Here is a 25,750-nt window from a genome sequence, read left to right as displayed (position 1 = left end):
TCTGCCACTGAGGGCAGTGTAGGCCAATTCACTGGATGTATTCCAGAGAGAGTTAGATATAGTTCTTAGGGCTAACAGAATCAAGGGATATGGGGAGAAAGCAGGAATGGGGTACTGATTTTGGATGATCAACAATAATCATATTGACTGCCGGTGCGGGCTCGAAGGGCCGAATGGCCTACACCTGCACCGATTTTCTATGTTTCTATGTTCTTGGAGAAGCTGCCTAACCCACTCAGTTGCTTGAGCACTTTGTCTCTTTTTATTTGTAAGCTAGCAACTGCAGTTCCTTGTGCCCCCAGATTTAACAATAGGTTGGGGTCAACCTTTCATCGCAACTAAAATTTAATTGATGCATTCCTCATCAAACTATTCATTTCAAATCTGGACTGCATCAGATTTCAGAGTCAAGGACTATTATTAGTTTATAGAATCGTATGTATGCATAAAGGTCATAAGGGATAGGACTATTTGGCCTATCGTGTGTGTGTGTGTGTGTGGACAATATATAAGGACAAAAGGACAGAGGACATTTATTGTCACATACACCAATTGGTGCAGTGAAATTTGAGTTGCCATGCAGCACACAAATAAGATAAACAGAACACTTTAGAATTTAACGTAAAACATAAAAAACTTCCCCCCACATATATATACACATATACATATAACACTAATTATTTATGTTTTAAACCTCATTGTGTGTAACGCAGTAGGTCAGACAGCATCTCTGGATAATATAGATAGATGACGGTTCGGGTTGAGACTCTTCTTCAGACTTTGTAAACAAGCATCTAAACAAGAGGGGTGATCTTATAGAAGTGTACAAGATTATGAGAGGAATAGATGGGGTAAATGCACAGAGTATTTTACCCAGAGTAGGAGAATCAAGAAACAGAGGACCATAGGTTTAAGGTGAGGGGTGGAAAGATTTAATAGGAACCCGAGAGGCAACTTTTACACAAAGGGTGGTGGGTATATAGAACAAGCTGCCGAGGAAGGTAGTTGAGGCAGGTATTATCGTAACATTAAAAAAAACATTTGGATAGGTACATGGACAGGACAGGTTTAGAGGGATATGGGCCAAACGCAGACAGGTGGGTAGTGTCGATGGAGCATGTTGGTCGGCAGGGGAAGTTGGGCCGAAGAGCCTGCTTCCACATTGTGTGACATTATCTGCAGTTCGTTGTTAAACCATATCTGTAGTTTAGTTTAGTTTATTGTTACGTGTACTGACGTACAGTGACAAGCTTTTGTTGCCTGCTAACCAGTCAGCAGAAAGACAATACATGATTACAATTGAGCCATCCACAGTGTACAGATACATGATAAAGTGAATAACGTGAATATTAAGATCACAGTTAAAGTAAGAAATGGTGCTGTAGAGATTGAAGTGGAGCGATTGTAATGCGTGATTGCAGATCCACCTCTGTGACTAGCACACAAAGAGTCGCCTGGCATGGGCGCCATCTTGGATCTTGTTAACTACCTGCTTGGTCTGGTCCAAGTAAACATGGTAGGAGGTGATGACCGTCAGCACGGGAACCACCACCAACTGGACATCCGTGCGGGAGAAACCCTCGGGCGTATTCCGCAGCCTCTCTGCCAACTGACGGTCGGTGACCTGAAAAGGAAGATCAGAAATTACTTAGTCATAGAGTTGTAGAGCACGGAATTAGGCCTTTCAGGCCAATTCATCCATGCTAGGTTTAGTTTAGAGATACAGCATGGAAACAGGCCCTGCAGCCCAACTTGTCCATGCTTTGTTTAGTTCAGTTTTGAGATGCAGCAGAGAAACAATAGATCACCCATTCACACCAGTCCTATGTTATCTCAGTTTCGCATATTACTCACTAATTTACAGAGGGCCAATTAACCTACAAACCTGGACATCTTGGGGGATGTGGGAGGAAACCGGAGCACCCGGAGGAAACCCACGCGATCACAGGGATTTACCCGGGTGATTCGCAGGGTGTTAACGTCCATTTGTTTTACATAAACAAAAAAAGGCCATTAAATGCAACATTAAACATTCCTCGTCTTCAATAAAAATATATTTCAAGTAGTCGCATAGCACTGTTCATAGAGTGCTGTTAAGAGACAACAACAATGCTGTGGATCAGGAGCCACATACAACGTGAATAGGTATTTTAGGTATCTTACCCACAAACAACCTACCCCCAATTTTCTTTTGCAGATTTCACTCCCTGGTGGATATCAGTGAAATCAGATGGGATTGTGCAACAATCTAGAAATTATAACTATGATACTACCAGTTTTTTCTTTAGTTTAGTTTAGTTTAGTTTATTGTCATGTGTACCGAGGTACAGTGAAAAGCTTTTTTGTTGCATGCTATCCAGTCAGCTGAAAGACTATACATGATTACAATCAAGCCGTCCACAGTGTACAGATACAGGGTAAAGGGAATAACGTGTAGTGCAAGATAAAGTCTAGTAAAGTCCATTCAAAGATTCTCCCAAGGTCTCTAATGATGTAGATGGTAGGTCAGGACCTCCCTCTAGTTAGTGATAGTTGCCTGATAACAGCTGGGAAGAAACTGTCCCTGAATCTTGAGGTGTGTGTTTTTTTCATTTCTGTACCTCTTGCCTGATGGGAGAGGGGAGAAGAGGGAGTGACCGGGGTGCGACTGATCCTTAATTATGCTGGTGGCCTTGCCGAAGCAGCATGAAGGTCAATACTACTTCAATTAACCGGATTTCATTCCTCAGCTGTGGTGGATTTTAACCAGCAAGTCCACTTGAGTCTCTGGATTGTTGGACCAGGCCTCCGCCCTATTAATTCAATAATTTAATCACTTTTGTCACCATTCCCAAACTTAAATAAGCTGCTCATCATATAGAAGACCTATCAAAGGCTGCAAGGCTATACCCCTGCACATGTGCCCAAAAGATGCCCTGTGACAAGTCTAACACAAAGCAGAGGGTGCTGATCAGTCCTGACTGCATCAATGCAGTCCGAGTGGAAAAAATATTTGATTTAAATAGAAAAGAAAAATACAACATAACATAGGCAAATGAACGTCTTTAATTTAGCTCTGCTGTTGGGTGTTGATTTATGCTGTAGTGATCATAATCAGTTTCAGATACTTCGAACAACTCAAGTTATATATACAACTTAAATTTTAAGCTAAAAAAGACACAAAGTGTTGGAGTAACTCAGCGGGTCAGGCAGCATCTCCAGAGAACATGGGAAGGTGGCGTTTCGGGTTGGGACCCTTCTTCAGACTCTACAGTCTGAAGAATGGTCCCGACCCAAAACGTCACCTATGTATGTTCTCCAGGGAAGCTGCCAGACCCGCTGAGTTACTCCACTACTTTGTGTCACAAAGAATATCTACTGAGCTTAAAAAAGGGCTTCCAGCACTTGTGGAACGGCTTCTAAACAGCAGGTTATTATAGTTTATATAGCGTTGCATAGATGACTGTTTTTTTAATCTTACCATGGTACAGAGAGCTGAGCAGAGTTGGTCAATGCTGCACGGAGAAGTTAGAATCAGTCCTTTGTACTTGAGCAACTCTGGCAACTTATCCAATACGAGTTTCAGCACCTTCCAGTCCGTCTCCTTTACAGGGAACAAGAGTACACAATGAACAAGGGAGAAGTCTTATTCACACACGTGAATTTAAATCATTCCAATCATTTGATGTGGTTTCTCCAACAACCTCAAGTGAAGTTTGCACAAAAAACTCATTGGTTGTCAGCCTCACTGATTTTAGTAGAGGTTCAAGATGATAAAATATTTTTTATGATGGTGTTGTAGGAACTTCTGGAAATTAAAAGAAAGCTGGGAAAGACTAGAATATATTTCACCCAAGAGTCATAGCATCAAACAGCATGGAAACTGTAACGTCCAGCTTCTTCCCTACAACAATCAAGCTATTAAACGACAAGCTCCAAACTACATAGACTTTGTTTGGGGCAATGTTTCTGTCTTTGCACTTTTATTGTTTGTTTGGTTTTATATGTGTACCAAACTTTTTTTGTTATTATGGTGTTTACAGCATATTGTGTTTGATGCAAGTAAGAATTTCATTGTTCCATTTCTGGACATATGACCATTAAACACTCTTGACACTCTTTTGACAAGCCCTTCGGCCCAACTTGCCCATGTCAACCAAGATGCCCCATCTACCCTAGTCCACCTGCCTGGGTTTGGCCCATACCCTTCTAAGCCTTTCCTGTCATACTGGGGTAGCATGATGGGAAAAGAGGACAGCATAATGAAGATCATTTTTGGAAAGACAATAAATAGAAATCCAATCGATTTAGGAGGTGTTTATATTGCAAGGTATCTCTTGCTGGTGTCAAGATAAACATAAGAGGTTGTAAACGAGGCTCAACTGATCATAAGATAAGTCTTTTTGACACCCATTTGCAAGAAAATGAAGAACGGTTTTCTGATTAAGAGGGGAGAGAAAGTTGAAGGTTGTTCACTGATGAATTATTTTAAAATTGTAATATCTGTATGCAACAATTGTGTCAGAGGCTATAAAAAAAACCTGCAAGTGTTGTCAATCAATGAAGCACACTGGGTTCTGTCCGATTGTTTCCCAGTACACGCTGTTAAGGCCTTGAACAAGGCGACTTGTTTGAGAAACTTACCACTGCTCTACAAAGTTTTCTTTGCAAGATCCAATCTGTAATTAAGAAGACGACTGGGCCCCCATGTGAGAGCCAGATTTGAGGTTCAGGTCAAACACACAATTCCCTCCGATAGATGGAGAAATGGTTTCTTCAACAAGAATGTTGCCAGCCATTGGACACTGTGTACACTTACAAGGTTTGGTGGGTACTAGCAGGCAAGTAATGCTACAGAAACTAAGAGTCCAGGTTTTCCTTTTATTTTAAAAGCAAGGAGGTAATGCTGCGGCTTTATAAAGCACAGCCTGTTTCCATGCTGTATCTCTAAACTAAAACACTGTTTAGACCCCATACCCGAGGAAGGGCGTGTGTCGTTGGTGAGGGTCTAGAGGAAGTTTACAAGAATTATCCCAGGAATGATAGTTAAAGTATGATTAAGAAGGAACTGCAGATACTGGAAAAATCGAAGATAGACAAAAATGCTGGAGAAACTCAGCGGGTGAGGCAGCGTCTATGGAGCGAAGGAATAGGTGACGTTTCGGGTAGAGACCCTTCTTCAGACTGATGTTGACCCAACCTCATCCTAAAGTATGACGTGTGTTTAATGTCTCTGGGCGTGTACTCGCTGGAGTTTAAAAGGATGAGGGAGGATCTCAATAAAACCTATGGAATATTGAAATGCATGGATAGATACAAGATACAAGATACATTTATTCGTCACATGTGCCAGATGGCACAGTGAAATGAAATTCCCATACAGCCATACAATAAAAATAAAGGACACAACACACGATAGAATTTAACATAAAACATCCCCACACAGCAGAATTAGAGTTTCCCACTGTGTGGGAAGGCACCAAAGTCAGTCTCTTCCTCCATTGTTCCCTGTGGTCAGGGCCTCCCCGTGCCCTCCGCAGTTGCCGCTACGGGCAGCCCGATGTTCAGGCCCGCTCGCCGGGGTGTTGTAAGTCCGACTTCGGGGCTGGGGGACGTCCTCAGCGGCGTGGACACAGAGTCGGCCCCCTCCTACCGGAGTCGGCGGCTCCCAAAGTCCGCAGGCCGCGCCGGGTGGAGACTGCTGCTGTAGACCCTCTGCAAGGCGCCCCAGGACTCCGTGATGACGGTCAGCGCCGCCCGCGTTGGAAGCTCTCCGCACCAGAGCTCCACGATGTTGGAGCAACGGCCCAACGCTCCGGAGCTCCAAACGGCGACCCAGGTAGGCATCGCCCGCTCCGCGGTGACTCCAGCGCTGCGCCGCCGCTGTAGCAGCCCTGGTCCGGTACTCGGTCCCCGGCAGGAAAGGCCGCACCGATCCAGCTGGTAGGCCGCGAGGTGGGGGGCGAGGACGCGACTCGGAGAAATAGTCGCGTCCCCGCCAGGAAGAGACTGGGAAACGGTTTCCCCCTTACCCTGCCCCCCTCCCCCACATAGAAAAGTTAAAGTTTCCCCCAACACAAGACTTTAGACTGACTAAAAAAAAAATTTGAAATAACAGGTAAAGGCCAGTGCAGCGCCCCTAGAGGACCAGGATTTGATGTGGAGAGGATGTTTCCAGTAATGGAAGAGTCTAGGACCAGAGAGCACAGCCTCGGAAAAAGAGTGCGTACCTTTAGAATGTAAATGAGAAGGAACTGCTTTATTCCAGGAGGTGGTGATTCTGTGGAATTCATTGCCACAAATGGCGGTGGAGGCAAAGTCATTTTTAAAGTGGAGATTGATAGGTTCTTGATTAGTAAGGGCGTCAAAGGTTACGAGGATAAGGCAGGATAATGGGGTTGAGAAGGCAAAATAGATCAGCCATAATCGAATGGTGGAGCAGATGCAATGGGCAGAATGGCCTAATTCTCCTGTCTTATGAACCCAACCTCATCCTAACTGCTTTTATTGCAACATATTTTCAGTTAGATGCCGACACAGATGGTTAGGTCCCATGATTGTGCTCTGACTGAAACAGTTCACAATTCTGTTATCAACGTTAGAAAAGTGGAAGTTAAGGAAGTCAGTTAAGTAAATGGTGTATTGCAATGAGGCAAATAGCATGCAGGAAATGGGAAGAAGGGTGCAGTGCAAATAGCAGAAACGCTCTTCACCATTTGATATGGGTCAATAGTGATTATCGTCATAAGCAACAGAACAATTAAATTTGTACTTGCTGCAGCTTTACAGGCACATTAGATGCAACTACAATAAATAAATTACATACAATGATGTATAGGAACAGGTATTTTAGCCAGCTGAATCCACGCCATTGATCACCCATTCACACTAGTTCTGTTATCCACTCCCCACAAACTAGGGCCAATTTACAGAGACTAATTAACCTACAAACCCGCACATCTTTGGGATGTGGGAGGACTACAAACAATATTGAACACTACATACTCCAACTAAACTCCTAACCATGAATGGCCTTGACTGCACTATAGACTTTGGGCTTTATTTTTGTTTTTGCACCATCTAACATTTTAATTTATTGAACTTATTTTTGTTGTTTCTTATGGTATCCATCGAATACTGTGTTTACATACCCATTGTTCTGCTGCATTGTCCCATTTCAGGACATATGACAATAAAACGCTCTTAAAACCCACACGGTCACAGAGAGAACATGCAAACTCTGCACAGGCAGCATCCGAGGTCAGGATCAAATCCGGGCCTCTGGCGCCATGAGACATCAGCTCTGCCAACAGCACCTTCCTTGCACCCACTGGAAAGGTGGAGGGTTCTGATCTAAAACGTCACCTACTCTTTTCCTCCAGAGATGCTGCCTGACCCGCTGAGTTACTCCAGTTCTTTGTGTCTATCACTGCTTGGAAAAATAGAACAGCTGGATAGAACTTCCAGATTTACCCTACAAGAAAAACGAGGTGTATGTCATTTAATTGCTTTGTGTTTTGGTTTGGAATCTACTTACACGCTCAAGGCACTGGAGAATTGCATTGAAAGCCAGAGAGAAAGGCAGGTAACCCAGCCTAATGGTGGCACTCTGAGCTGTGGCCGGACTTCCTGCTGGTGGAGAGACAGTACCTTGCCCTTTCTTCTCAGAATCACTGCAACAAAATACAATAAATGCGTGGATGAAATTTAAAATAAAACAAAGGACAATTTGTACCATCCAAATACCATTGGACAGATCACATCGAATGTCCACGGCAACCTAACCGTCATGGTATTTACTGCACTTATCATATTAAAACATGTTTAGGTTTAGGTTTGTTATTGTCACTTGTACCACGTGTAAAGCTTTGTTTGCGTGCTATCCAATAATCAGATAATACAATCAAGCCAAACTTTTTAGACTTTAGAGATACAGGTGGAAACAGGCCATTCAGCCCACCAAGTCTGCACCGACCAGCAATCACCCGAACACCAACACTATCCTACCCACTAAGGACAATTTACAATGTTACTGAAGCCAATTAACCTACAAACCTGTACATCTCTGAAATGTGACAGGAAACCGGAGCACCCGGAAAAAACCCACGCGGGCACAGGGAGAACGTACAAATTCCATACAGACAGCAAGCACCCTTTGGCAGGATCGAACCCAAGTCTCTGGTGTTGTATGGCAATAGTTCTACCGCCACGTCACCATGTCAAGTGCAATAGGTAGAGCGATGGGAAAGATACAGTGCAGAATATAGTTCTCAGCATTGTAGCAGAACAGTTCCAGAGACTAAATCCAATAGTCGCAATGAGGTAGGTTGGAGAATTGGAACAGTACCCTAACTCAGGAATAGCTACTTCCCCTCAGCCATCAGGCTATTAAACCTGGCTCGGACAAAACTCTGATTATTAGCAACCACTTTCTGTTATTTGCACTACCAGTTTATTTATTCATGTGTGTATATATTTATATCATGGTATATGGACACATTTATCTGTTTTGTAGTAAATGCCTACTATTTTCTGTGTGCTTAAGCAAAGCAAGAATTTCATTGTCCTATACAGGGACACATGACAATAAACTCACTTGAACTTGAACTTGAACCATCCAGAAATCTGATAACACAGGGGAAGCTGCTGCTCCAGTCTGGTGGTGCATGCTTTCAAGCTTCTGTATCTTCTGCCCAACAGGATCAGGGAAAAGAAGAACTGGAGTGGGAAAGGTCTTTGATTAGGTTGGCTGCTTTCCCGAGGCAGCAGATGGAGCCAATGGTGGGGAGTCTGGTCTGTGTGATGGACTTGGATACATTTACAACTCTCTGTAATTTCTTGCGGTCTTGGGCAGAGCTGTTGCCAAAATAAACTGTGATGCTAAACAACAGTATGCTTTCTGTTGTACCTCAGTAGAAATTTGTAAGAGTTATTGGAGACATGGAAAATTTCCTCCATCTCCCGAGGAAGCAGAGATGTTAATCTGTCTCTTCAATGTGACCGGTCTACGACAGGTCATTGGTAACATTTACATCATGGAATTTGAAGCTATTGTACGACAATACCTTCATGGTGTCAAGCCTTGTTGCATGTTTTATGAACAGAGTTTACATGGAAAATTTTATCATGACATTCCCATCTCAGCCAACTAGTGCAGTAAAATTCTCTTACATTTCAGACAGAATCCACAGTAGAACCACACAGTGGGTGATCTGGCCCATAGAGTCAACGCCAAACCCTTGCTGGTGACTTTATTGTCCTATTCTTTGGACATAACACTACAAATTATTTTCCCTCCAGTTTCGGCCCAATTCATAGAACATAGAATGGTACAACATAGAGCAGTGCAGAACAGAAATGGGCCCTTCTGGGTTCAATGCTTGTGCTGAACATGCCGTTAAACTGATCTCTTCGGCATGTACATGATCCATATCCCTCTATTCCCTGCACTTCCATGTGACTATCTAAAAGCCTCCTCAACACCACTAAATTATCTGTCTCCACCACCACCCCTGACAAGCGTTCCATGCCACTATTGAACGTTCTCCCTCTCACCTTAGAGCTATGCCCTCTAGCGTTGGACATTTTCACCCCCGGGAAAAAGGTCCTGACTACCCTACCCTATCTATGTATCTCATAATTTTATCTACTACTGTAGTCTCCCCTCAAACTCCAACGTTCGAGAGAGAACAATCCAAGTCTATCCAATTCATTGTTGAAAGCCTGGACTGACTTCACTTCCATCACCCTTACAGACTGCTTACCTGCTTCCACAGAAACAATAGGGACTGAATCTTACAATCTTGTCCTTGTTTGGCACTCCGATTCGAAAGAGAGAGTCTGCTCGGAGATGCAGGAAAAAATTAAACACCTGTAGAGAAAAAACACGACTCATCAAAAAACACACTTACAATTAGAAACAGGAGGCTCTGCAAAGCAATCATACCTTCCACTTTTAGAACTTACCGCATATACAATGACCAGTTTATATCAGAAGGTGCTGTGATTTAAATTATATTTAATAATATGTACTAGACAAGAATGTCTGACCTCCAAAGTGAGGTTACTTATAAATATCTCTGATTATACGCTTATTAAAGAGCACAACTCCTCATCGGATGATGCACTGAGATAGGAACATTCACAGAAATGTCAGCCTTTAAAATGTTGTCCTAATTGCATCACAAGAGCATTATTTTGCTTCCTGAAATGGAAGTTGTCCAGTTGATTATATCATCGTTGAACTTTAGAATAACAGTGAGCAGGTTTGCAGAACCAAACCCGAGACAGGTCTGAGGGGAAAGCTGGCCTTCAAAGTAAAAGCTATTTTTTTTTCAAAGAAAAATATTTGTTTAACAGACATCTAAACATCTGGAAATTAATAAAAAGGAACTGCAGACATTGGTTTATATCAATAAAAACAAAATGCTGGAGTAATTCAGCGGGTCAGGCAGCATCTGTGGAGAACATGGATATGTGACATTTCAGGTCGGGACCCTTCTTCAGACTGATTGGAAAGGGGGACCAGAAGCAAGAAAAGACCAGAACAAATCTAGGGTTGACAACAGATGACGTCAGGCAGGCCCGACAATCGGTCTGAGTAAGGGTACCGACCCGATACGTCATCGATCCATTTACCCCAGAGATGCTGCCTGACCCGCTGAGTTTGTCCAACATGTTGTGTCCAGAAATCTGGTGTAGGATGTGGCTGCACAAATTTAAGGTTATTGGGTAATGAATTCTCTAGATTTACCTACCTTCAGGCGAATACTGCTGGCAATAGCAGAGGGGTACATTTGCAGGTAATGTGACTGTATGTGGCTTATCAGAAGTTCATAGACTCGACCCGCATGGCTGGCAGGCAAACTGTACAACTTGGTCTGGGAAGAAAAATATGCATGAATTATGCCAAAATACAGTGTGGTGTGAACTCAGGGTCAGAGATGCTTACTTTGCAGCTGAGACAGACCATAGAACAGTCCCTTCGGCCCACTCTTACCTATCTGCACACAATTCATATCCCTCCATTCCCTGCATATCCATGTGCCTATCCAAAAGTCTTTTAAATGCCACTGAAACATATCAGGCACCTGAACCATCCTATTAACAAATAGAAAGCAGCCCTGAGCTACCACCTACCTCATTGGAGACCCCCAGACTATATTTTAATCGGAATATTATGGACTTTATCTTGCACTAAACATTATACCTTTTATCCTGTATCTGTACACTGTGGATTGCTTCATTGTAATCACGTATAATCTTTCCACTGACTGGATAGCAGCAACAAAAAAGCTTTTCACTGTACCTCAGTACATGTGACAATAAACTAAACTAAACTAAATATATAATGGTAGTTTTATGGAGATGCAGGAAAGAAAGGAAAACAGCTTACTTTGTAAGAGAGTTCAAATACCACCAAGAACAAGCACCTAGAAATTACAAAAACCTTACTAATTACACTCTTTGATATGATCCATTTCATTTCTGTGGGAAGTTAAATTAAGTGGAACATTTTAATGAATCTTATTAGCTTACCAAAATTATTTTGTGTATTTTAAGAAGTACAAATTCTAATCTTGAAAACTACACGTTATCTGGGCTGGCACACATTATACGGTGATAAAAACGCAATTATATTTACTCTATAATTGCTTTTAAAATGTATTCACATGATCAGTGTTTTGTTCCCCTCAACGTAAGTGACTTGTTACAATATATTCAGACGGTAGTTAAGATTCTCCCATCATTAAAATTATTCATGTTTTCCTGTTATGATGTTGAGTAGATAATATTTAGATTGTGACCGGATTTCAATCGATTCCCATAAAATCTTTATTTGAGTTATCTGGGAATCTAATAGTCACCATTATGAATACCAGATGTTATTCAGAAATGTACTCAATTTTAAGGTGAGAGGGGAAAGGTTTAATAGGAACCTTAGGTGCAACCTTTCTACAAACAGGGTAATGTGTATATGGAACAAACTGCCAGAGGGCGTAGATGAGGCAATTACTATCACAAAAATTAAAAGACACATGGATAGGAATGGCTTAAAAGGATATGGACGGGACTAGTGGAGACGGGGCAACTTGGTCGGCATGGACAGGTTAGGCTGAAGGGCCTATTTTCTGTTTGACTCTATTTAGATTTCCAAGCTTTTATGTAAGGTTTTAACCCTAAATCAATCCAACTGTCAGGATTGCTGGTCCAATAATTTGACCTGGATAGAGTGAATGTGGAGAGGATGTTTCCACTAGTGAGAGAGTCTAAGAACAGAGTCCATAGACTTAGAATAAAAGGTCGTACCTTTAGAAAGGAGATGGAGGAATTTCTTTAGTCATAGTGTGGTGAATCTGTGGAATTTATCGCCACAGACGGCTGTGGGGGCCAAGTCAATGGATATTTTTAAGGCGGAGATTGACAAATTCTTGATTAATAAGGGCGTAAGGTGTTATGGGGAGAAGGCCACACAAGAATGGGGTTGAGAGAGAAAGATAGATCAACCATGATTGAATGGCAGAGTAAACTTGATGGGACTAATGGCCTAATTCTGCTCCTAGAACCTATGAAGACCTGTTTGATCCTGACCTCGTATGCTGTCTATGTGGAGTTTGCATGCTCTCCCTGTAACCACATGGGCTTCCTCTGGGTGCTTCGGTTTCCTTCCACATCTCAAAGATGTGTGGGTTTGTAGGCTTATTGGCCTCTGTAAATTAGCCATGTGTGTAAGGAGTGGACACAAAAGTGGGATAACATAGAAGTAGTGTGAACGGGTGATCGATCGTTGGCATGGATTCTGTGGGCCGAAGGGCCTGTTTCCCTGCTGTATCTTTCAAACAATTCTACCAAAGGACTTGTTACTTCAACGCAATACCAATCTTTGTAGTTCAACCCCTCCCTGAAGTGCAGGAGAATGAGGGGTGATCTTATAAAGGTGCATAAAATCATGAGAGGAATAGCTCGGGAAGGCGCACGGAGTCTCTTGCCCAGAGTAGTGGAATCGAGGACCAGAGGGCATAGGTTTAAGGTGAAGGGGGGAAAGATTTTAAAGGAATCTGAGGGGTAACTTTTTCACACAAAAAGGGTGGTTGGTGTATGGAACGAGCTGCCCAGGAGGTAGTTGAGGCAAGGACTATTGCAACCTTTAAGCAATTAGACAGGTACATGGATGGGACAGATTTAGAGGTATATAGGTCAAATGCAGGCAAGTGGATCTAGTGTAGATGGAACATGTTGGTTGGTGCGGGCAAGTAGGGCGAAGGGCTTTTTCCGCACTGTATGATTCTATGACTCTCAGGGTAATTTGTGCACAATTGTAAGCTATTAAAAGTAGCCAACATAAGGAATGGATAGAAAGTCGGCTAAAATTATGTTTTTAAACCAAATAATGTCAGTTTTTATCTCAGTTGAATAACCAACAGGCCAGTGACACAGCCTTAATTGCTTCCACAGAGAACGGTTCACGAAGGGTGCCTAAGCATTTGAGGTTGGCTTGTTCATTAAAGGTAGCCAGGTTTTCAAGCTCAACATTCACAAAAACAAGCTCACATGAAATTAAGCATATGATCAACCTGCAGAATTTCCAGAAGACCCAAGACTGCTGTCTTCACGTCCTCCAGAGGTGAATCGTATAGAAAGTTGCTTTCCACTGCTTCAACAACAGATGGATCAATGAGTGGTCGATTGATAACCTTAAAAACAAATTAATGTTATTAATATATTTTGTTAATTTTAGGTGTTTTCTCCTTGTGACCACAAGGGTTTCCTCCAGGTGCTCCTGTTTTATCCCGTCCCAAAGACATGAGGGTTTGTAAGGTAATTGGTTCTCAGTAAATTGCCCCAAGTGTGTAGGGAGTGGATTTGAAAGTGGGATAACATAGAACTAGTATGAATGGGTTATCGCCAGTTAACTTGGACTCAGTAACCCTCAGAGGCCATTTCCATGCTGTATCTCTAAACTAAACATGCATGCATGTTGTAGCCATACATAATTATATATTCAATATTTTAGGTTAGAGATACCTAGTTACAAACTATTAATTGGTGAAATAGATGTATTTCAGTATAAATTATCAAATTGCAATGCAATATAATTGTCTCATGAAATCTTAACAATAGTGAACCTCTTGCAATCTTAACATGAGTTAATTTGTATTGCTATTATGAGTTAAGAATTTGTATTGTTTATAATTGGTATGGCTATATTTTAAACACAACTCTTTACCATTTTATGAAAGCAACCCGCAATATTTTAACAGCTATATCATGAGATGTTGCTTCTATTCAAAAATCACATAACTACAATTTCTAACAAACAGATTCACATGGAATAGACAAGAGATGAAGTGGAAATCAAATACTGTGCGACGAGTTTGCACTGTGCAACCACTTCGGTACATGATTTTGCACTTTTAGAAACAACATCAAATTTGTCAGGACTATTCCCTGCTTTTGGACACAAACCAAATTATATTAATAAATAGAAAATAGAACAGTGCAGCACAGGGACAGGCCCTTCAGCCCACAATGTCTGTGCCAAATATGATGCCAAGATAAAATTTAAAATTAAATTAAAAAAATGCTATCTTTCAGAACTAATACCTTTTCTATGATGTCCAAGAGACTGTTAAACTGAGGCGTGTGGCAGTCCACTGCCAGGTCTACGAGCAGCTGTGCAGCCAATCTCCGTACCATGTGATCCTTATCCTCTGCAACATGCCCAAGTTGAGGGATCACCACTGCTTCAATTAGCTCCTCCTGTGAAACGTACAATACTTGCATTAAATTATCAGAAATAACCACCAGCGACAATCCTCTTTTGACACTTTATGGAGGAATGTTTGGGTTTATTGAATGCTATCCAAGCAGAAAAGATATACCATACATTGATCCAATCAGTTCAAACTCAAGTACAATGGATAGAACATAGGGGAAGATACAGAGTGCAGGATATAGTTCTCAGCATTGTAGCGCATTCATTTCTTAGGCAAAGTCCAATGTCCTCAATGGAGTAGGGGTGAATCCGACTACACCCTAGCTTATGGAAGGACTGTTTAGAAGGCTGATAACGGAGGGGAAGAAGCTGTTCCTGAGTCTAGTGGTGCACACTTTCAAGCTTCTGTACCTTCTGCCTGTCAGGAGCAGGGAGAAAAATAAATGACCAGGGTGGGACAGGTCCAGCATTTTGTGTCTATCTTTGATTATGTTGACTGGGGTGGGACACGTCTTTAATTATGTAGTTTTGAAGAAACAAAAGTCAACTATGTATACAACATTCATAGCTTAAATTTAATCATTCTGGCTAATCAATGCAATACATACACATCAATGTAAAAATTGAACAGTGATCACCAGGAGATAACCTGCTCAGAGAATTATCAATCTGCTCCAAGGCTCCCAGCATTGGGAATAGATGGGAGCACACATAATTTAAACTCTTAACTCACATGAAAGAGGCCAAGCACTCCAATGCAATCACAGATAGTAACAGATATTCCCGAAAACAAAATTGCCAAAGCCAAACCTACACCCTATCATAGGTCCACAACCTATCGTTAAAACTTTGCCACGCAAAACCTGGCTACCCAACCTTTGACAAGGAACTGCAGATACTGGAACCATGAGCAAAAAACACAAAGTGCTGGTGTTACTCAGCAGGTCAGGCAGCATCTCTGGAGAACATGGATAGGGGACGTTTCGGGTTTAGACTCTTCTTCAGACTTCATACTGAGCCTTTTCCATGATTCTAAGCCTGATCCATGTTCTCCAGAGATGCTGCGTAACCCGTTGAATCACCCCAGTACTTTGATATTTTGCTTGAAACCTACCCTTCAGACTTTTCACTCACTTCATATAATTGTCGATTAATGCTCAAAACAAACAACAAGACGTCCAGAGCTTTCTTGCGGATGGTGCTTCGATTTTCATTCCTGGAAGGAAAAAGGATGGAAGTCACTGGGAATGCTAAAGTATCTACAGAATTTACATTTTCCCAGCTATGATCAGGGGCGGTGGGGATGAGAGAGAGAGAAAAAGAAAGAAAAAAATCGCCAGACCCACAAAAATCACGGGTCAATAAAAATGCAGGAGAAGCAGAGTAAATGAATACGGACTCTTACTTGAAGAACTTATCCATTAGTTTCTGCAGATTCTGAATCCAGCAGTGCTTGGCTGGGTGAATAGACTGAGCCCGGTACGACACCAGTGTAAGGACGGAGATCTCCTTCAAACATTTAAGACAAAATACAATGTGTGAAATGGTTAACGAGTTTTGTACCAGCATTTCTTTTAAATCACAGAATGGACTGCATTACTTTTTCTCGTACCAATTAGTTTAGTTTATTATTGTCATGTGTACAGAGGTACAGCGAAATTGAATCTGGAATTGAACTGAATAAATTTTATTAGCCAAGTATGTATACATACAAAGAATTAGCCTTTGTTGCATGCTATCCAGTCAAAGAAAAGACTATAGGTATAAGATGAGGGGGGGGGGGGGGGAGAAATTTAATAATAGGAGCCAGCGAGGCAACCTTTTAACACAAAGGGAGGTGGGTATATGGAACAAGCTGCCAGGTGAGGGATCTATAAACACTGCTGTAATTTCTACATGGCGAAACTAAAATGTACAAAAATACCCTTTAATAAAATCTGACAATGTGCACTTTAACCATTTGTGATTTTTCTATTACAACTCTCAAATTGTGGAGTATTGAGGCAAATAAATAAATGATGGGTCTTTGTCCCAAACATTATGGAGGGCACTGTACTTGACATCAAATGTGCACCATTAAGCAGCTATAGCAAGTACTACAATTCAAGCAGCAGCAGTACAATTCAGCTCAATATCAGACGTTTCAAGAACTATTTCACAAATAAAGATGACGGCAGCAATTTTGGAATCTTACCGGCCTTTTATTGGAACATTTTTCAATCAGTGCAAATAATCGTTCCTGAGGACCGTGATAGTCGTTCAGTTCATACAACTCTTCTATTGTGGTTAGCAGCTCATGTACAATAATTGACAGCTCATTACTACCCAGTGTCTAAAAATTGGGACCATAAAAATAATTAGGGGGATGTCTAACCAACATTAAAATGCATGTTACACAGGCATGTTATTTGAATTAATTCCAACATATCATCATAACAAGGTTTTTTTAAAGCAGGGAGATTTACATTTATACACATTTTCAGGACTTCCCAAAGTCAAAGAATACTTTTGTAGAAAAGCCAACACGCACAGAACAAATTTGATTAAAAACATCATAAATGCATCATGTGCAGACAGATGAGACTAGTTTATATCGTCATAAGAGTCATCCAGCATGGAAATAGGCCCTTCGGCCCAACTCGTCTATGTTGACCAAGATGTCTAATCAAAGCTGGTCCCATTTAGCATAGACATTATGAGCCTAAGTTCCTGTACTGTTCTATGATCCATGTTATAAAACACGCAGATAATGATACGTTTGGTTTCAGTTTTAGAGATACAGAGGGGAAGCAGGTCCTTCGGCCCACCGAATCCACGCCGACCATCGATCATCCATTCCAACTTGTTCCACGTTATCCCACTTTTGCATACACTCCTTGCACATTAGGGGCAATTTAAAGAGGCCTTTGTGATGCGGGAGGAAACGGGAACACCCGGAGGAAATCCACGTGGTCACAGGGAGAATGCGTAAAATTCACAGAGACAGCACCAGCGGTCAGGATCAAACCCAGATCTCTGGCACTGTGAAGCAGCAACTCTACCAGCTGCTTCACTATGCTGCCCTGTTTAAATAACATCGAGGGAGGGATAAATATTGACCAGAATGTCAGGAATAATTCCCTGTCTGTTTAAAGTGCTTCATTCCACTTTTGATGGTGGAGCTTTGACCCAGATTCTGTGCTCAGGTCTCTAGAGTGGGATTCAAACCTGGAGCTTTTCAATTAGAAGAGAGAGCACTTTTCAATGAGTCACAGCCAATGCATACTTTTTCCAACTGGAAGCCGGATTCAATGCCAAAGTAGAGGAAATTGCTATTGCAATTAACAACAATCACCAAATCAATCACAGAAAATTGATGTGTTTACTTTAAGATATTAGATCTCAGGAGAACAACTCATTTGCTTAAAAAACACAGGTCAAATGTTAAATTTTTTTAATTGAATTCACATTCTAAAAACTAAGGAAGATTACACGCATGCTATCAGAGGATTATTAGCTTGGGCCTCTGGGTTACTAAACAGAAATAAATGCTTGATCGCTGTGCCAAATCGAAGGAAATTACATTATAGAGCTTATAAACAGTGGAAAGTTAAGCGTGGAGGTTGTATGGATTCCAACATGTATGTATCAACAAAAAGAATTGATCTGCAATACATCAACACAATTCACTATTTGGGGAAATGAATATTTACCTGGAATAGGAAATAACTACTGCTGCACAGTGGCGTAGTGGTAGAGTTGCTGCCTTACAGCACCAGGGACCCAGGTTCGATCCTGACTACGGGTGCTGTCTGTGCGGAGTTTGTGCATTCGCCCTGTGACCACGTGGGTTTTCTCCGAGTGCTCTAATCTCCACCCACATTCCAAGGACAGGCAGGTTAATTGGCTTCTGTAAATTGTCCCTAGTGTGTAGGGTAGAACTATGTAGGGGCGATCGTTGGTGGGCGTGTGCTTGGTGGGCCAAAGGGCCTGTTTCCATACTGTATCTCCAAATTAAACTAAAATAAAAGTGCAGGGCTGTGGGGAAAGAACAATGGACTAACAGGAATACGCTTTCAGAGAAGCTGCTATAGGTCTATTGAGCTGAAAGGTTCCTTGTCAATTCAAAATTGAAATCAAACAAAATGTAATCACTGAATATTGGAATTTCAAATCTACTTTGTCCTTTGGGGATGCAAGTGTTACAATTTTAGGCTTCTTATTTCTTCCTGATTTATTGATTAGAAAAATCAGGATAAATGACCAGGAAAAAATTACACACTGCAGAGATGGCAGCTAATAATGAACATTTCAAGAGAGTTAGCTCTAGCTCTTAAGGCTAAAGGAATCAAGGGATATGGGGAAAAAGCAGGAACGGGGTACTGATTTTAGATGATCAGCCATGATCATATTGGATGGTGGTGCTGGCTCAAAGGGCCGAATGGCCTACTCCTGCACCAATGTTTCTATTATCTTGGCTGCCTGATGTAAAAAGTAGTCCTTTTCACAGAATTGTGTTTGTGTTTAGTGGAATAACGGGCACACTTAGGATTATAGAATAAAGACCTGGATGCCCTGTCTAAAAGACAAACACCAAGATTTAAACAAGCAGACTTCAAACTTACCTCAATTTGCTGAAGCAATCGCTCAATTATATCTATAAGCTGTTCCCAAGTAACCACCTGCAGTTCTTTTCCATATTTTTTGATCAGTCGAGTGATGGAAAGAACAATTTCATAGGATACCACAGCATTGGCACTCGTCATAGCCTGGAAGGAAGGACCAGTTGCATAGTATCTTGAAATTATATATACCGCACTGAATCTACTTGTAAATGGTCAGTTAATAGTCTCTCAGTTAGCATGTACCCAGGATAGTTACCTGAGTATTAACTGGCAGCATCTATTGTAGCCCCAAGTTCAGAGATGAAACAACACCATTGCTAACATTGAATGAGTTACTGACTGCTAGATCTAAAAGTTTAAATTAACATTGTGCCAGAATAAGTGAGTATGATACAGTAAACCCTCATAATAAAGGACTTCTATGTAGCTGATAGTGAACTGAGGCTTGCGTTGCCCCTCACCTTTCACCAGTTACACAATGAGCTGGTGCCAGGTGGCGGGAGCTTCCGATCGCGTGAGTGGCGTGAGCGAGCAGCACGAAGGCGGCGTCAGTACAGGGGCCCATCCCCGGCTCACCATGTGTGGGGCCAGGGGCTGTGCGGTTCCCGGCCCTGTGAATTCCCGCTGCTTGAAACCCTCCCAACGCCACATTCCTTCCCTCCCAGCCTTGGGTTAAACTTTACCTCCTTCACTTGGTTATAGCGGACAATCGGCAATAACAGACACCATCCTTCCCTCCCTTGGCCCGATATTGTGAGGGTTTACTGGAATAAAAATCAAATTATTTTGTGTCCAATTGCGCAGTTTGCATATGTCCAATATCAATTGTAAATGTGTTAAATATTAACAGTTTCTACATATTCTAAATATTAACTGTTTAGTTATTATATAGCATGTGACTGAATCATTCATCTAATTTCATTTGATGTTATGGGGACACGAGTAACTGCAGATGCTGGAATCTTCAGCAAAACAAAGTGTTGGAGGATCTCAGCGAGTCAGGCAGATTCTGTGGGGGGAAAGGGCTGATAATGATTCGGATCGAGGAAAGTCCGAGGAAGGTTCCCGATCTAAAATGTTGTCTGTCCATTCCCTCCACATTTCATGCCTGACTCACTGAGTTGCTCCAGCACTTTGTGTTTTGTTTAGTTTCAAGTATTTTCACTTACTGAATAATGTTAAAAAAATTATGGGCCATCAGTTGAATGACTGAATATTGCCAGCAAGTTACTGAACGTTTCATACGCAGTGAACATTGCCCAAAATTGTCTCCTTCAGTCACATTGGCGCAATAAAAAAAAATCAAATGTTCATTAACACCATTAGAACTGCCTGTGAAAGGTGGCAAGGAGATAGAAAAACTCCTGTCCCACTTCTCATTCTCTTCTTCATTCACTTTTTAAAATTGTCCTTTGCTCAAATGTTATCACTTCTGATGAAAGATAATCAATCTGAAATGTTAATTCTATTTCTATCCACAGATGTTATCTGACCAGCTGAATATTTCAACATTTAGTTTTTTTTAAACATGTATATTGAAACTGGTCTTATTCCCAATGGTTTTTGTAATCTTAATACAGGAAACTAATCTGATTATACAGCTTTATATTGATTTCCCCCTTCACATACCCGTCAGAATGGTTTAAAACCCAATGATCTTTAAACTCTTAATGCAGGAAGCTAATCTGAACATACTGAGCATGTCCAATCTCCCCTTCATGGAATGGTCATTGCATAAACTTCAAAAGCAGTGATTGCACATAAAATAGTCAGAAAGTTAATGATAGTTAGTGATAGTCAGAGAGTTAGTGATAGAGTTAGTGATAGTGTCAGTCAGAGAGCATCAAAACAGGCCCTTCAGCCGAAATTGCCTGTGCCAACCAAGATGCCCCATCGACACGAATCCCATCTGCCCGCGCGTTTGGCCCAAACCCCTCTCAACCTTTCCAGAGAATTTGTACCTATCCAAATATCCTTTAAATATTGTTATAGTAACTCCACCAAAACAAAGCTACGAACATAAACTCCAGATTTGGACCCAGAAGTTGCTTTGGTCTGGAAAGGTTACCCAGTCTTACCTTGTAAAAAGAAGGCAAAACAGATGTTGGGGTACTCTTCAGGGTAATGAGACGATGTGCACCCCAGAGAGCCATTCCAACAAAGAATACGGCACCTCTCAGCAAAGCAGCATCATCCATGTGCATTCTAACATCAAAACAACAAAGTTAAATCAAATCATCGGCTGAAGAAAGATTGCAGTAGATACTATGCAAATATTTAAAATAGTCTACCCTCGTTATTACGGACCTATTTATAATGGATTTTGATTATAGATCAGTCTCTTTAAGAACGCAGGCTGCTAGTTACACTGTAGGAGGCCACAGACTTTGACAAGCAGTTGCTTTAATCTGCACCTTTACGATGATACTTTAGAGATACATTAGAGATACAACGCAAAAGCAGACCCTTTGGCCCACCCAGTCCGCGCTGACCAACTATCACCCCATACACTAAAACTATCCTACACACTAGGAACAACTTACAATTTTACCAAAGCTAATTAACCTACAAACCTGCACATTTTTGGAGCGTGGGAGGAAACCGGAGCACCCGGAGAAGACCCACGTGGTCACAGGGAGAACGTACAATATGTAGGAAGAATGCAGATGCTGGTTTACACCGAAGATTGACATGAAATGCTGGACTAACTGAGCAGGACAGGCAGCATCTCTTGCGAGAAGGAACGGATGATGATTCGGGTCGAGACCCTTCAAACTCCATACAGACAGCTCAGGATCGAACCGGGTCTCTGGCGCTGTAAAGGAGCAACTACCGCTGCCCCACTATGCTAACCCTATTAAACTATGCTCTATTACCCAATGCAACAAACAGCCTTTAGTATTTTTAGCTTGCAGTAACAAAAATACATTACCTGCTGTTAAAAAGAACTTTATATTTGAAAACAACTCCTTGTTTCATGGAGGTGTTTCACCACCAGGTGGTTGCAGTGAATCCCTTACTTGGTTATAGCAGACAATCGGCAATAACGGACAACATCCCCCACCCCGGTCCATAATAACGAGGGTTATCTGTATGTTTCATTTATTATTCAATGCTTTTAAATAAAAGGTAGAGAGTGAAAATATGTTCATACCTGTCCTCCATTATACGACACATTGTATAAATTGCACTATGTCCCAGGTGAGTTCCCAAGACTTTGCGCATTAGCTGGAAAAAGAACATCCTGTTACATCCTTAATTTGACATAGCAATAGTCCTTGCATTGAAACACCGAGGTGTCAACAGTGAATTCATCAATTATCAGTCAGTTGAGGATTGAATTTACCCATTTTTTCCTTCAATTATTTATAGTGACATGGCCTTCAAGCAAGGTTGACAATTCATAAGTAATAGGAGCTGACTTAGGCCATTCGGCTCATCAAGTTGGCTCATTTGGCAGCATCGCTGGAGAAAATGGTAGGTAATGTTTCAGGCTCAATGTGAAGAAGGGTCTCGACCAGAAACGTCACCTATCCATCTTCTCCAGAGATACAGCATTTTGTGTCTATCCTCTGTACTGTTCTATGTTCTAAATGTAGAGAAACATATTTTAGTTTCATTGGCTCATCATAACAAAAACTATGACAGATCACCTGGTGGCAAGAATGGTAAAGCATAATAGCTATTCTTTAATGGAAAGGCATCCACATGAGAACAGAAAATGAGTTGTGTTGCCATCCATAAGCAGGGAATAGTGGTGAAACCAAAAAGGTTCTTAAATTCCTTATGCTTTTAACTCTTGATAATTCAGAGTAGCGATCATTACTGTCTTTTCAGCCGATTTCGCTATTACTTCAATTTGGTGTCAAATTTCTAAACACCAACATTCAGTTCCTGCATTTTTGTACAACAAAGCATTTTAAAATGTCAGTGCTGGAGGAACTCAGCAGTCAGGCAGCGTATGTGGAGGGAGATGGATAATCAACGTTTTGTGTTGGGAACCTTCTCCAGACTGAGCCTGCAGAACGGTTCTGACCCAAAATATCATCAGTCAGTCCGAAGATGTTTCCCGACACAAATTGTCGTCTGTGGGATCTGAAGAAGTGTAAGAAGGAACTGCAGATGCTGGTTTATACCGAAGATAGACACAAAATGCTGGAGTAACTCAGCGGGACAGGCAGCATCTCTGGATAGAATGAATGGGAGATGTTTTGGGTCGAGTATAGTTTAAAAAAAAGCTTGGCAGTGAACAGGTTAAGGACGTGCAGGTTTGTAGGTTAATTTGCTTTTGTAAATTGTCCCTAAGATGTAGGATAAAACTTGTGTACAGGGTGATCGCTGGTCATGGACTCAGTGGGCTGAAAGACCTGTTTCCATGCTGCACCTCTAAAAACGCTGCCTGACCTGCCATGTTCCTCCAGCGATTTGTCTTTTCTTTATACTTACGCATTTTGGTTGTTACAAATCTTACCTTCCAACAAGATTCACAGAATTCCTTGACATTAACTGTACGACAGAGTGTAATAATAAATCCCGGGAGAGACTCAGAAGGCAAAGAGTTGTAGCAGACAACTGCATCGAGGACTTGCAAGGAGACCTGCGAGAATCGAAGAGATGTTAAAACAATTACTACATTTTCACTTCAGACCAGAACACCAGTCTAAACCAAAAGCATGGCAAGAACCACATGACTTTGAAGCAACAGTGATTATCCAAACAATTAATTTCAGTTTCCACATACGCCATCAATTGAGAACAGAAGGGAGCGAAGTTCAAACCATTTCTTGCATGGATAAGTGGGCTCACTGAAGAATCATTTACTTAACTTATAAATCCTAATACATCCATATCATGCCCTCAGACAAAACAATTCAAGCCTTTCAATGGTTCAATGATGCATTTATTGTCACATTGCTAACACAGGAAGATTATTTTTCATACAAGCAGTCCAGTAGAGTATTGCCATACCCCCGATCCTCGATCCTCGATCCTCGAAATAGTCCTCATATAAGAGGCGCCATGTTTTGGCACCATTTTCAAAGTTCATGCTCCGGTTCTCATGAGCGGCACCTGTTCCAGGCAAGTCCCAGGCTGTTGCGGGGCCTCCAGCCATCTCCTTCCTTGGACGCTGCATCTTCCTTGGACTTCTTTACACACTGCACACCTTGAGAATTTGTTTTGGTCTATTAAAAGCGAATATATCCTGACTGCACTGATTGGATTGGAAATTCCCATCCTCAAACTGCATATATTTATTTTCAGTCTTACTGTCTCCGACTATATTCTATCTCTGTCCTGCCCATTCCCTTGACATCAGTCTGAAGAAGGGTCTCGACCCAAAACGTCACCAATTCCTTCTCTCCAGAGATGCTGCCTATCCCGTTGAGTTACACCAGCATTTTGTGTCTACCATTTATGTCTTTTCAGTCAAGCTTCATTAAAGAAATGTTGTCAGTTGAGACCATTGCAATACTTCTAATAGCTGATTGACCAATGAATCGTAAAATAACATGTCAAAGGAACAGGCCCTTCGGCCCACAATGCCAGTGCTGACTGTGATGCCAATTTAAACTAAACCCATCTGCCTAAACATGGTCTTTATTCCTCCATTCCCTGCCTGTGCATGTCTAAATGCCATGTCTAAATGCCTCTTACACATTGTCCGTGTCCGTGTCTAAATGCCTCTTAAACATTGCTATCGGTATAGTGTAGTTTATTATTGCCGCTTGTACCGAGATACAGTAAAAAGCTTCACATTGTGATGATTAAATAGATCGTGAAATACATCAGGATTAACAAATAAGCAAATGTTCATACTAAATATCTGACTATAAACTTCCACCGTACATAATTTTAGTCAGATATTTAGTATGAAAATCTTGATCATGGATAGACAATGACACAAAATATAGATAATTTAGATGTTCTTATGACATGATTGTGCAAAAATAATGATTTTAATTATCTTGAGAGTGGATATTTGTGGATTTTGAACACATGTCAGTGCAAAACGGCCCTTGCCTGCTGCAGTGTTATAAACCAACCGAGTAAAATTTATGGGAATTAAACATTCAATTCCTTCGATTTGGCATAGAAATTCATGACAAAATGAGATTTTAAAATCATGTTATTTCGTGAATTCTTGTATGAATGGGATCAGTTTGTTATTTGGATAGTTTGGCTATTTAAAAAAATATTTAGACTTAGACTTAGATCCTTTATTTGTCATTCAGACCTTTCGGTCTGAACGAAATGTCGTTGCCTGCAGCCATACATATAATAATAAACAACAAAACACACAATAAACACAAATTAACATCCACCACAGTGAGTTCACCAGGCACCTCCTCACTGTGATGGAGGCAAAAATCTTAGGGTTGCTGTCTCTTCCCTCCTCTTCTCCCTCTGCGCTGAGGCGATACCCCACCGGGCGATGGTGAGTCAGTCCCGC

At 41.4% G+C, this 25,750-nt stretch overlaps 1 protein-coding gene across 10 annotated transcripts in view; it reads right to left on the bottom strand.

The window, feature by feature from the left end:
• The window catches only part of tsc2 (TSC complex subunit 2), a 96,518-nt gene that overhangs the window by 54,109 nt on the left and 16,659 nt on the right, over positions 1–25,750 (bottom strand). For all 10 annotated transcript variants that reach the window (XM_033016788.1, XM_033016796.1, XM_033016787.1 and 7 more), the window contains exons 8-21: positions 23,771–23,896; positions 22,454–22,527; positions 21,378–21,504; positions 19,300–19,443; positions 16,890–17,027; positions 16,101–16,204; positions 15,830–15,911; positions 14,584–14,739; positions 13,554–13,673; positions 10,737–10,859; positions 9,744–9,850; positions 7,517–7,652; positions 3,461–3,583; positions 1,490–1,624 (exon numbers count right to left, since the gene is read on the bottom strand). In XM_033016788.1, the coding sequence (XP_032872679.1) occupies positions 1,490–1,624; positions 3,461–3,583; positions 7,517–7,652; positions 9,744–9,850; positions 10,737–10,859; positions 13,554–13,673; positions 14,584–14,739; positions 15,830–15,911; positions 16,101–16,204; positions 16,890–17,027; positions 19,300–19,443; positions 21,378–21,504; positions 22,454–22,527; positions 23,771–23,896 (1,695 nt within the window). The remainder of the gene's footprint in view (positions 1–1,489; positions 1,625–3,460; positions 3,584–7,516; positions 7,653–9,743; positions 9,851–10,736; positions 10,860–13,553; positions 13,674–14,583; positions 14,740–15,829; positions 15,912–16,100; positions 16,205–16,889; positions 17,028–19,299; positions 19,444–21,377; positions 21,505–22,453; positions 22,528–23,770; positions 23,897–25,750) is intronic.

This window comes from Amblyraja radiata, unplaced genomic scaffold, assembly GCF_010909765.2.
Source record: "Amblyraja radiata isolate CabotCenter1 unplaced genomic scaffold, sAmbRad1.1.pri scaffold_4_ctg1, whole genome shotgun sequence".
In the NCBI taxonomy this organism is placed as follows: domain Eukaryota; kingdom Metazoa; phylum Chordata; class Chondrichthyes; order Rajiformes; family Rajidae; genus Amblyraja; species Amblyraja radiata.
This window is presented reverse-complemented; position numbering and strand designations above follow the sequence as displayed.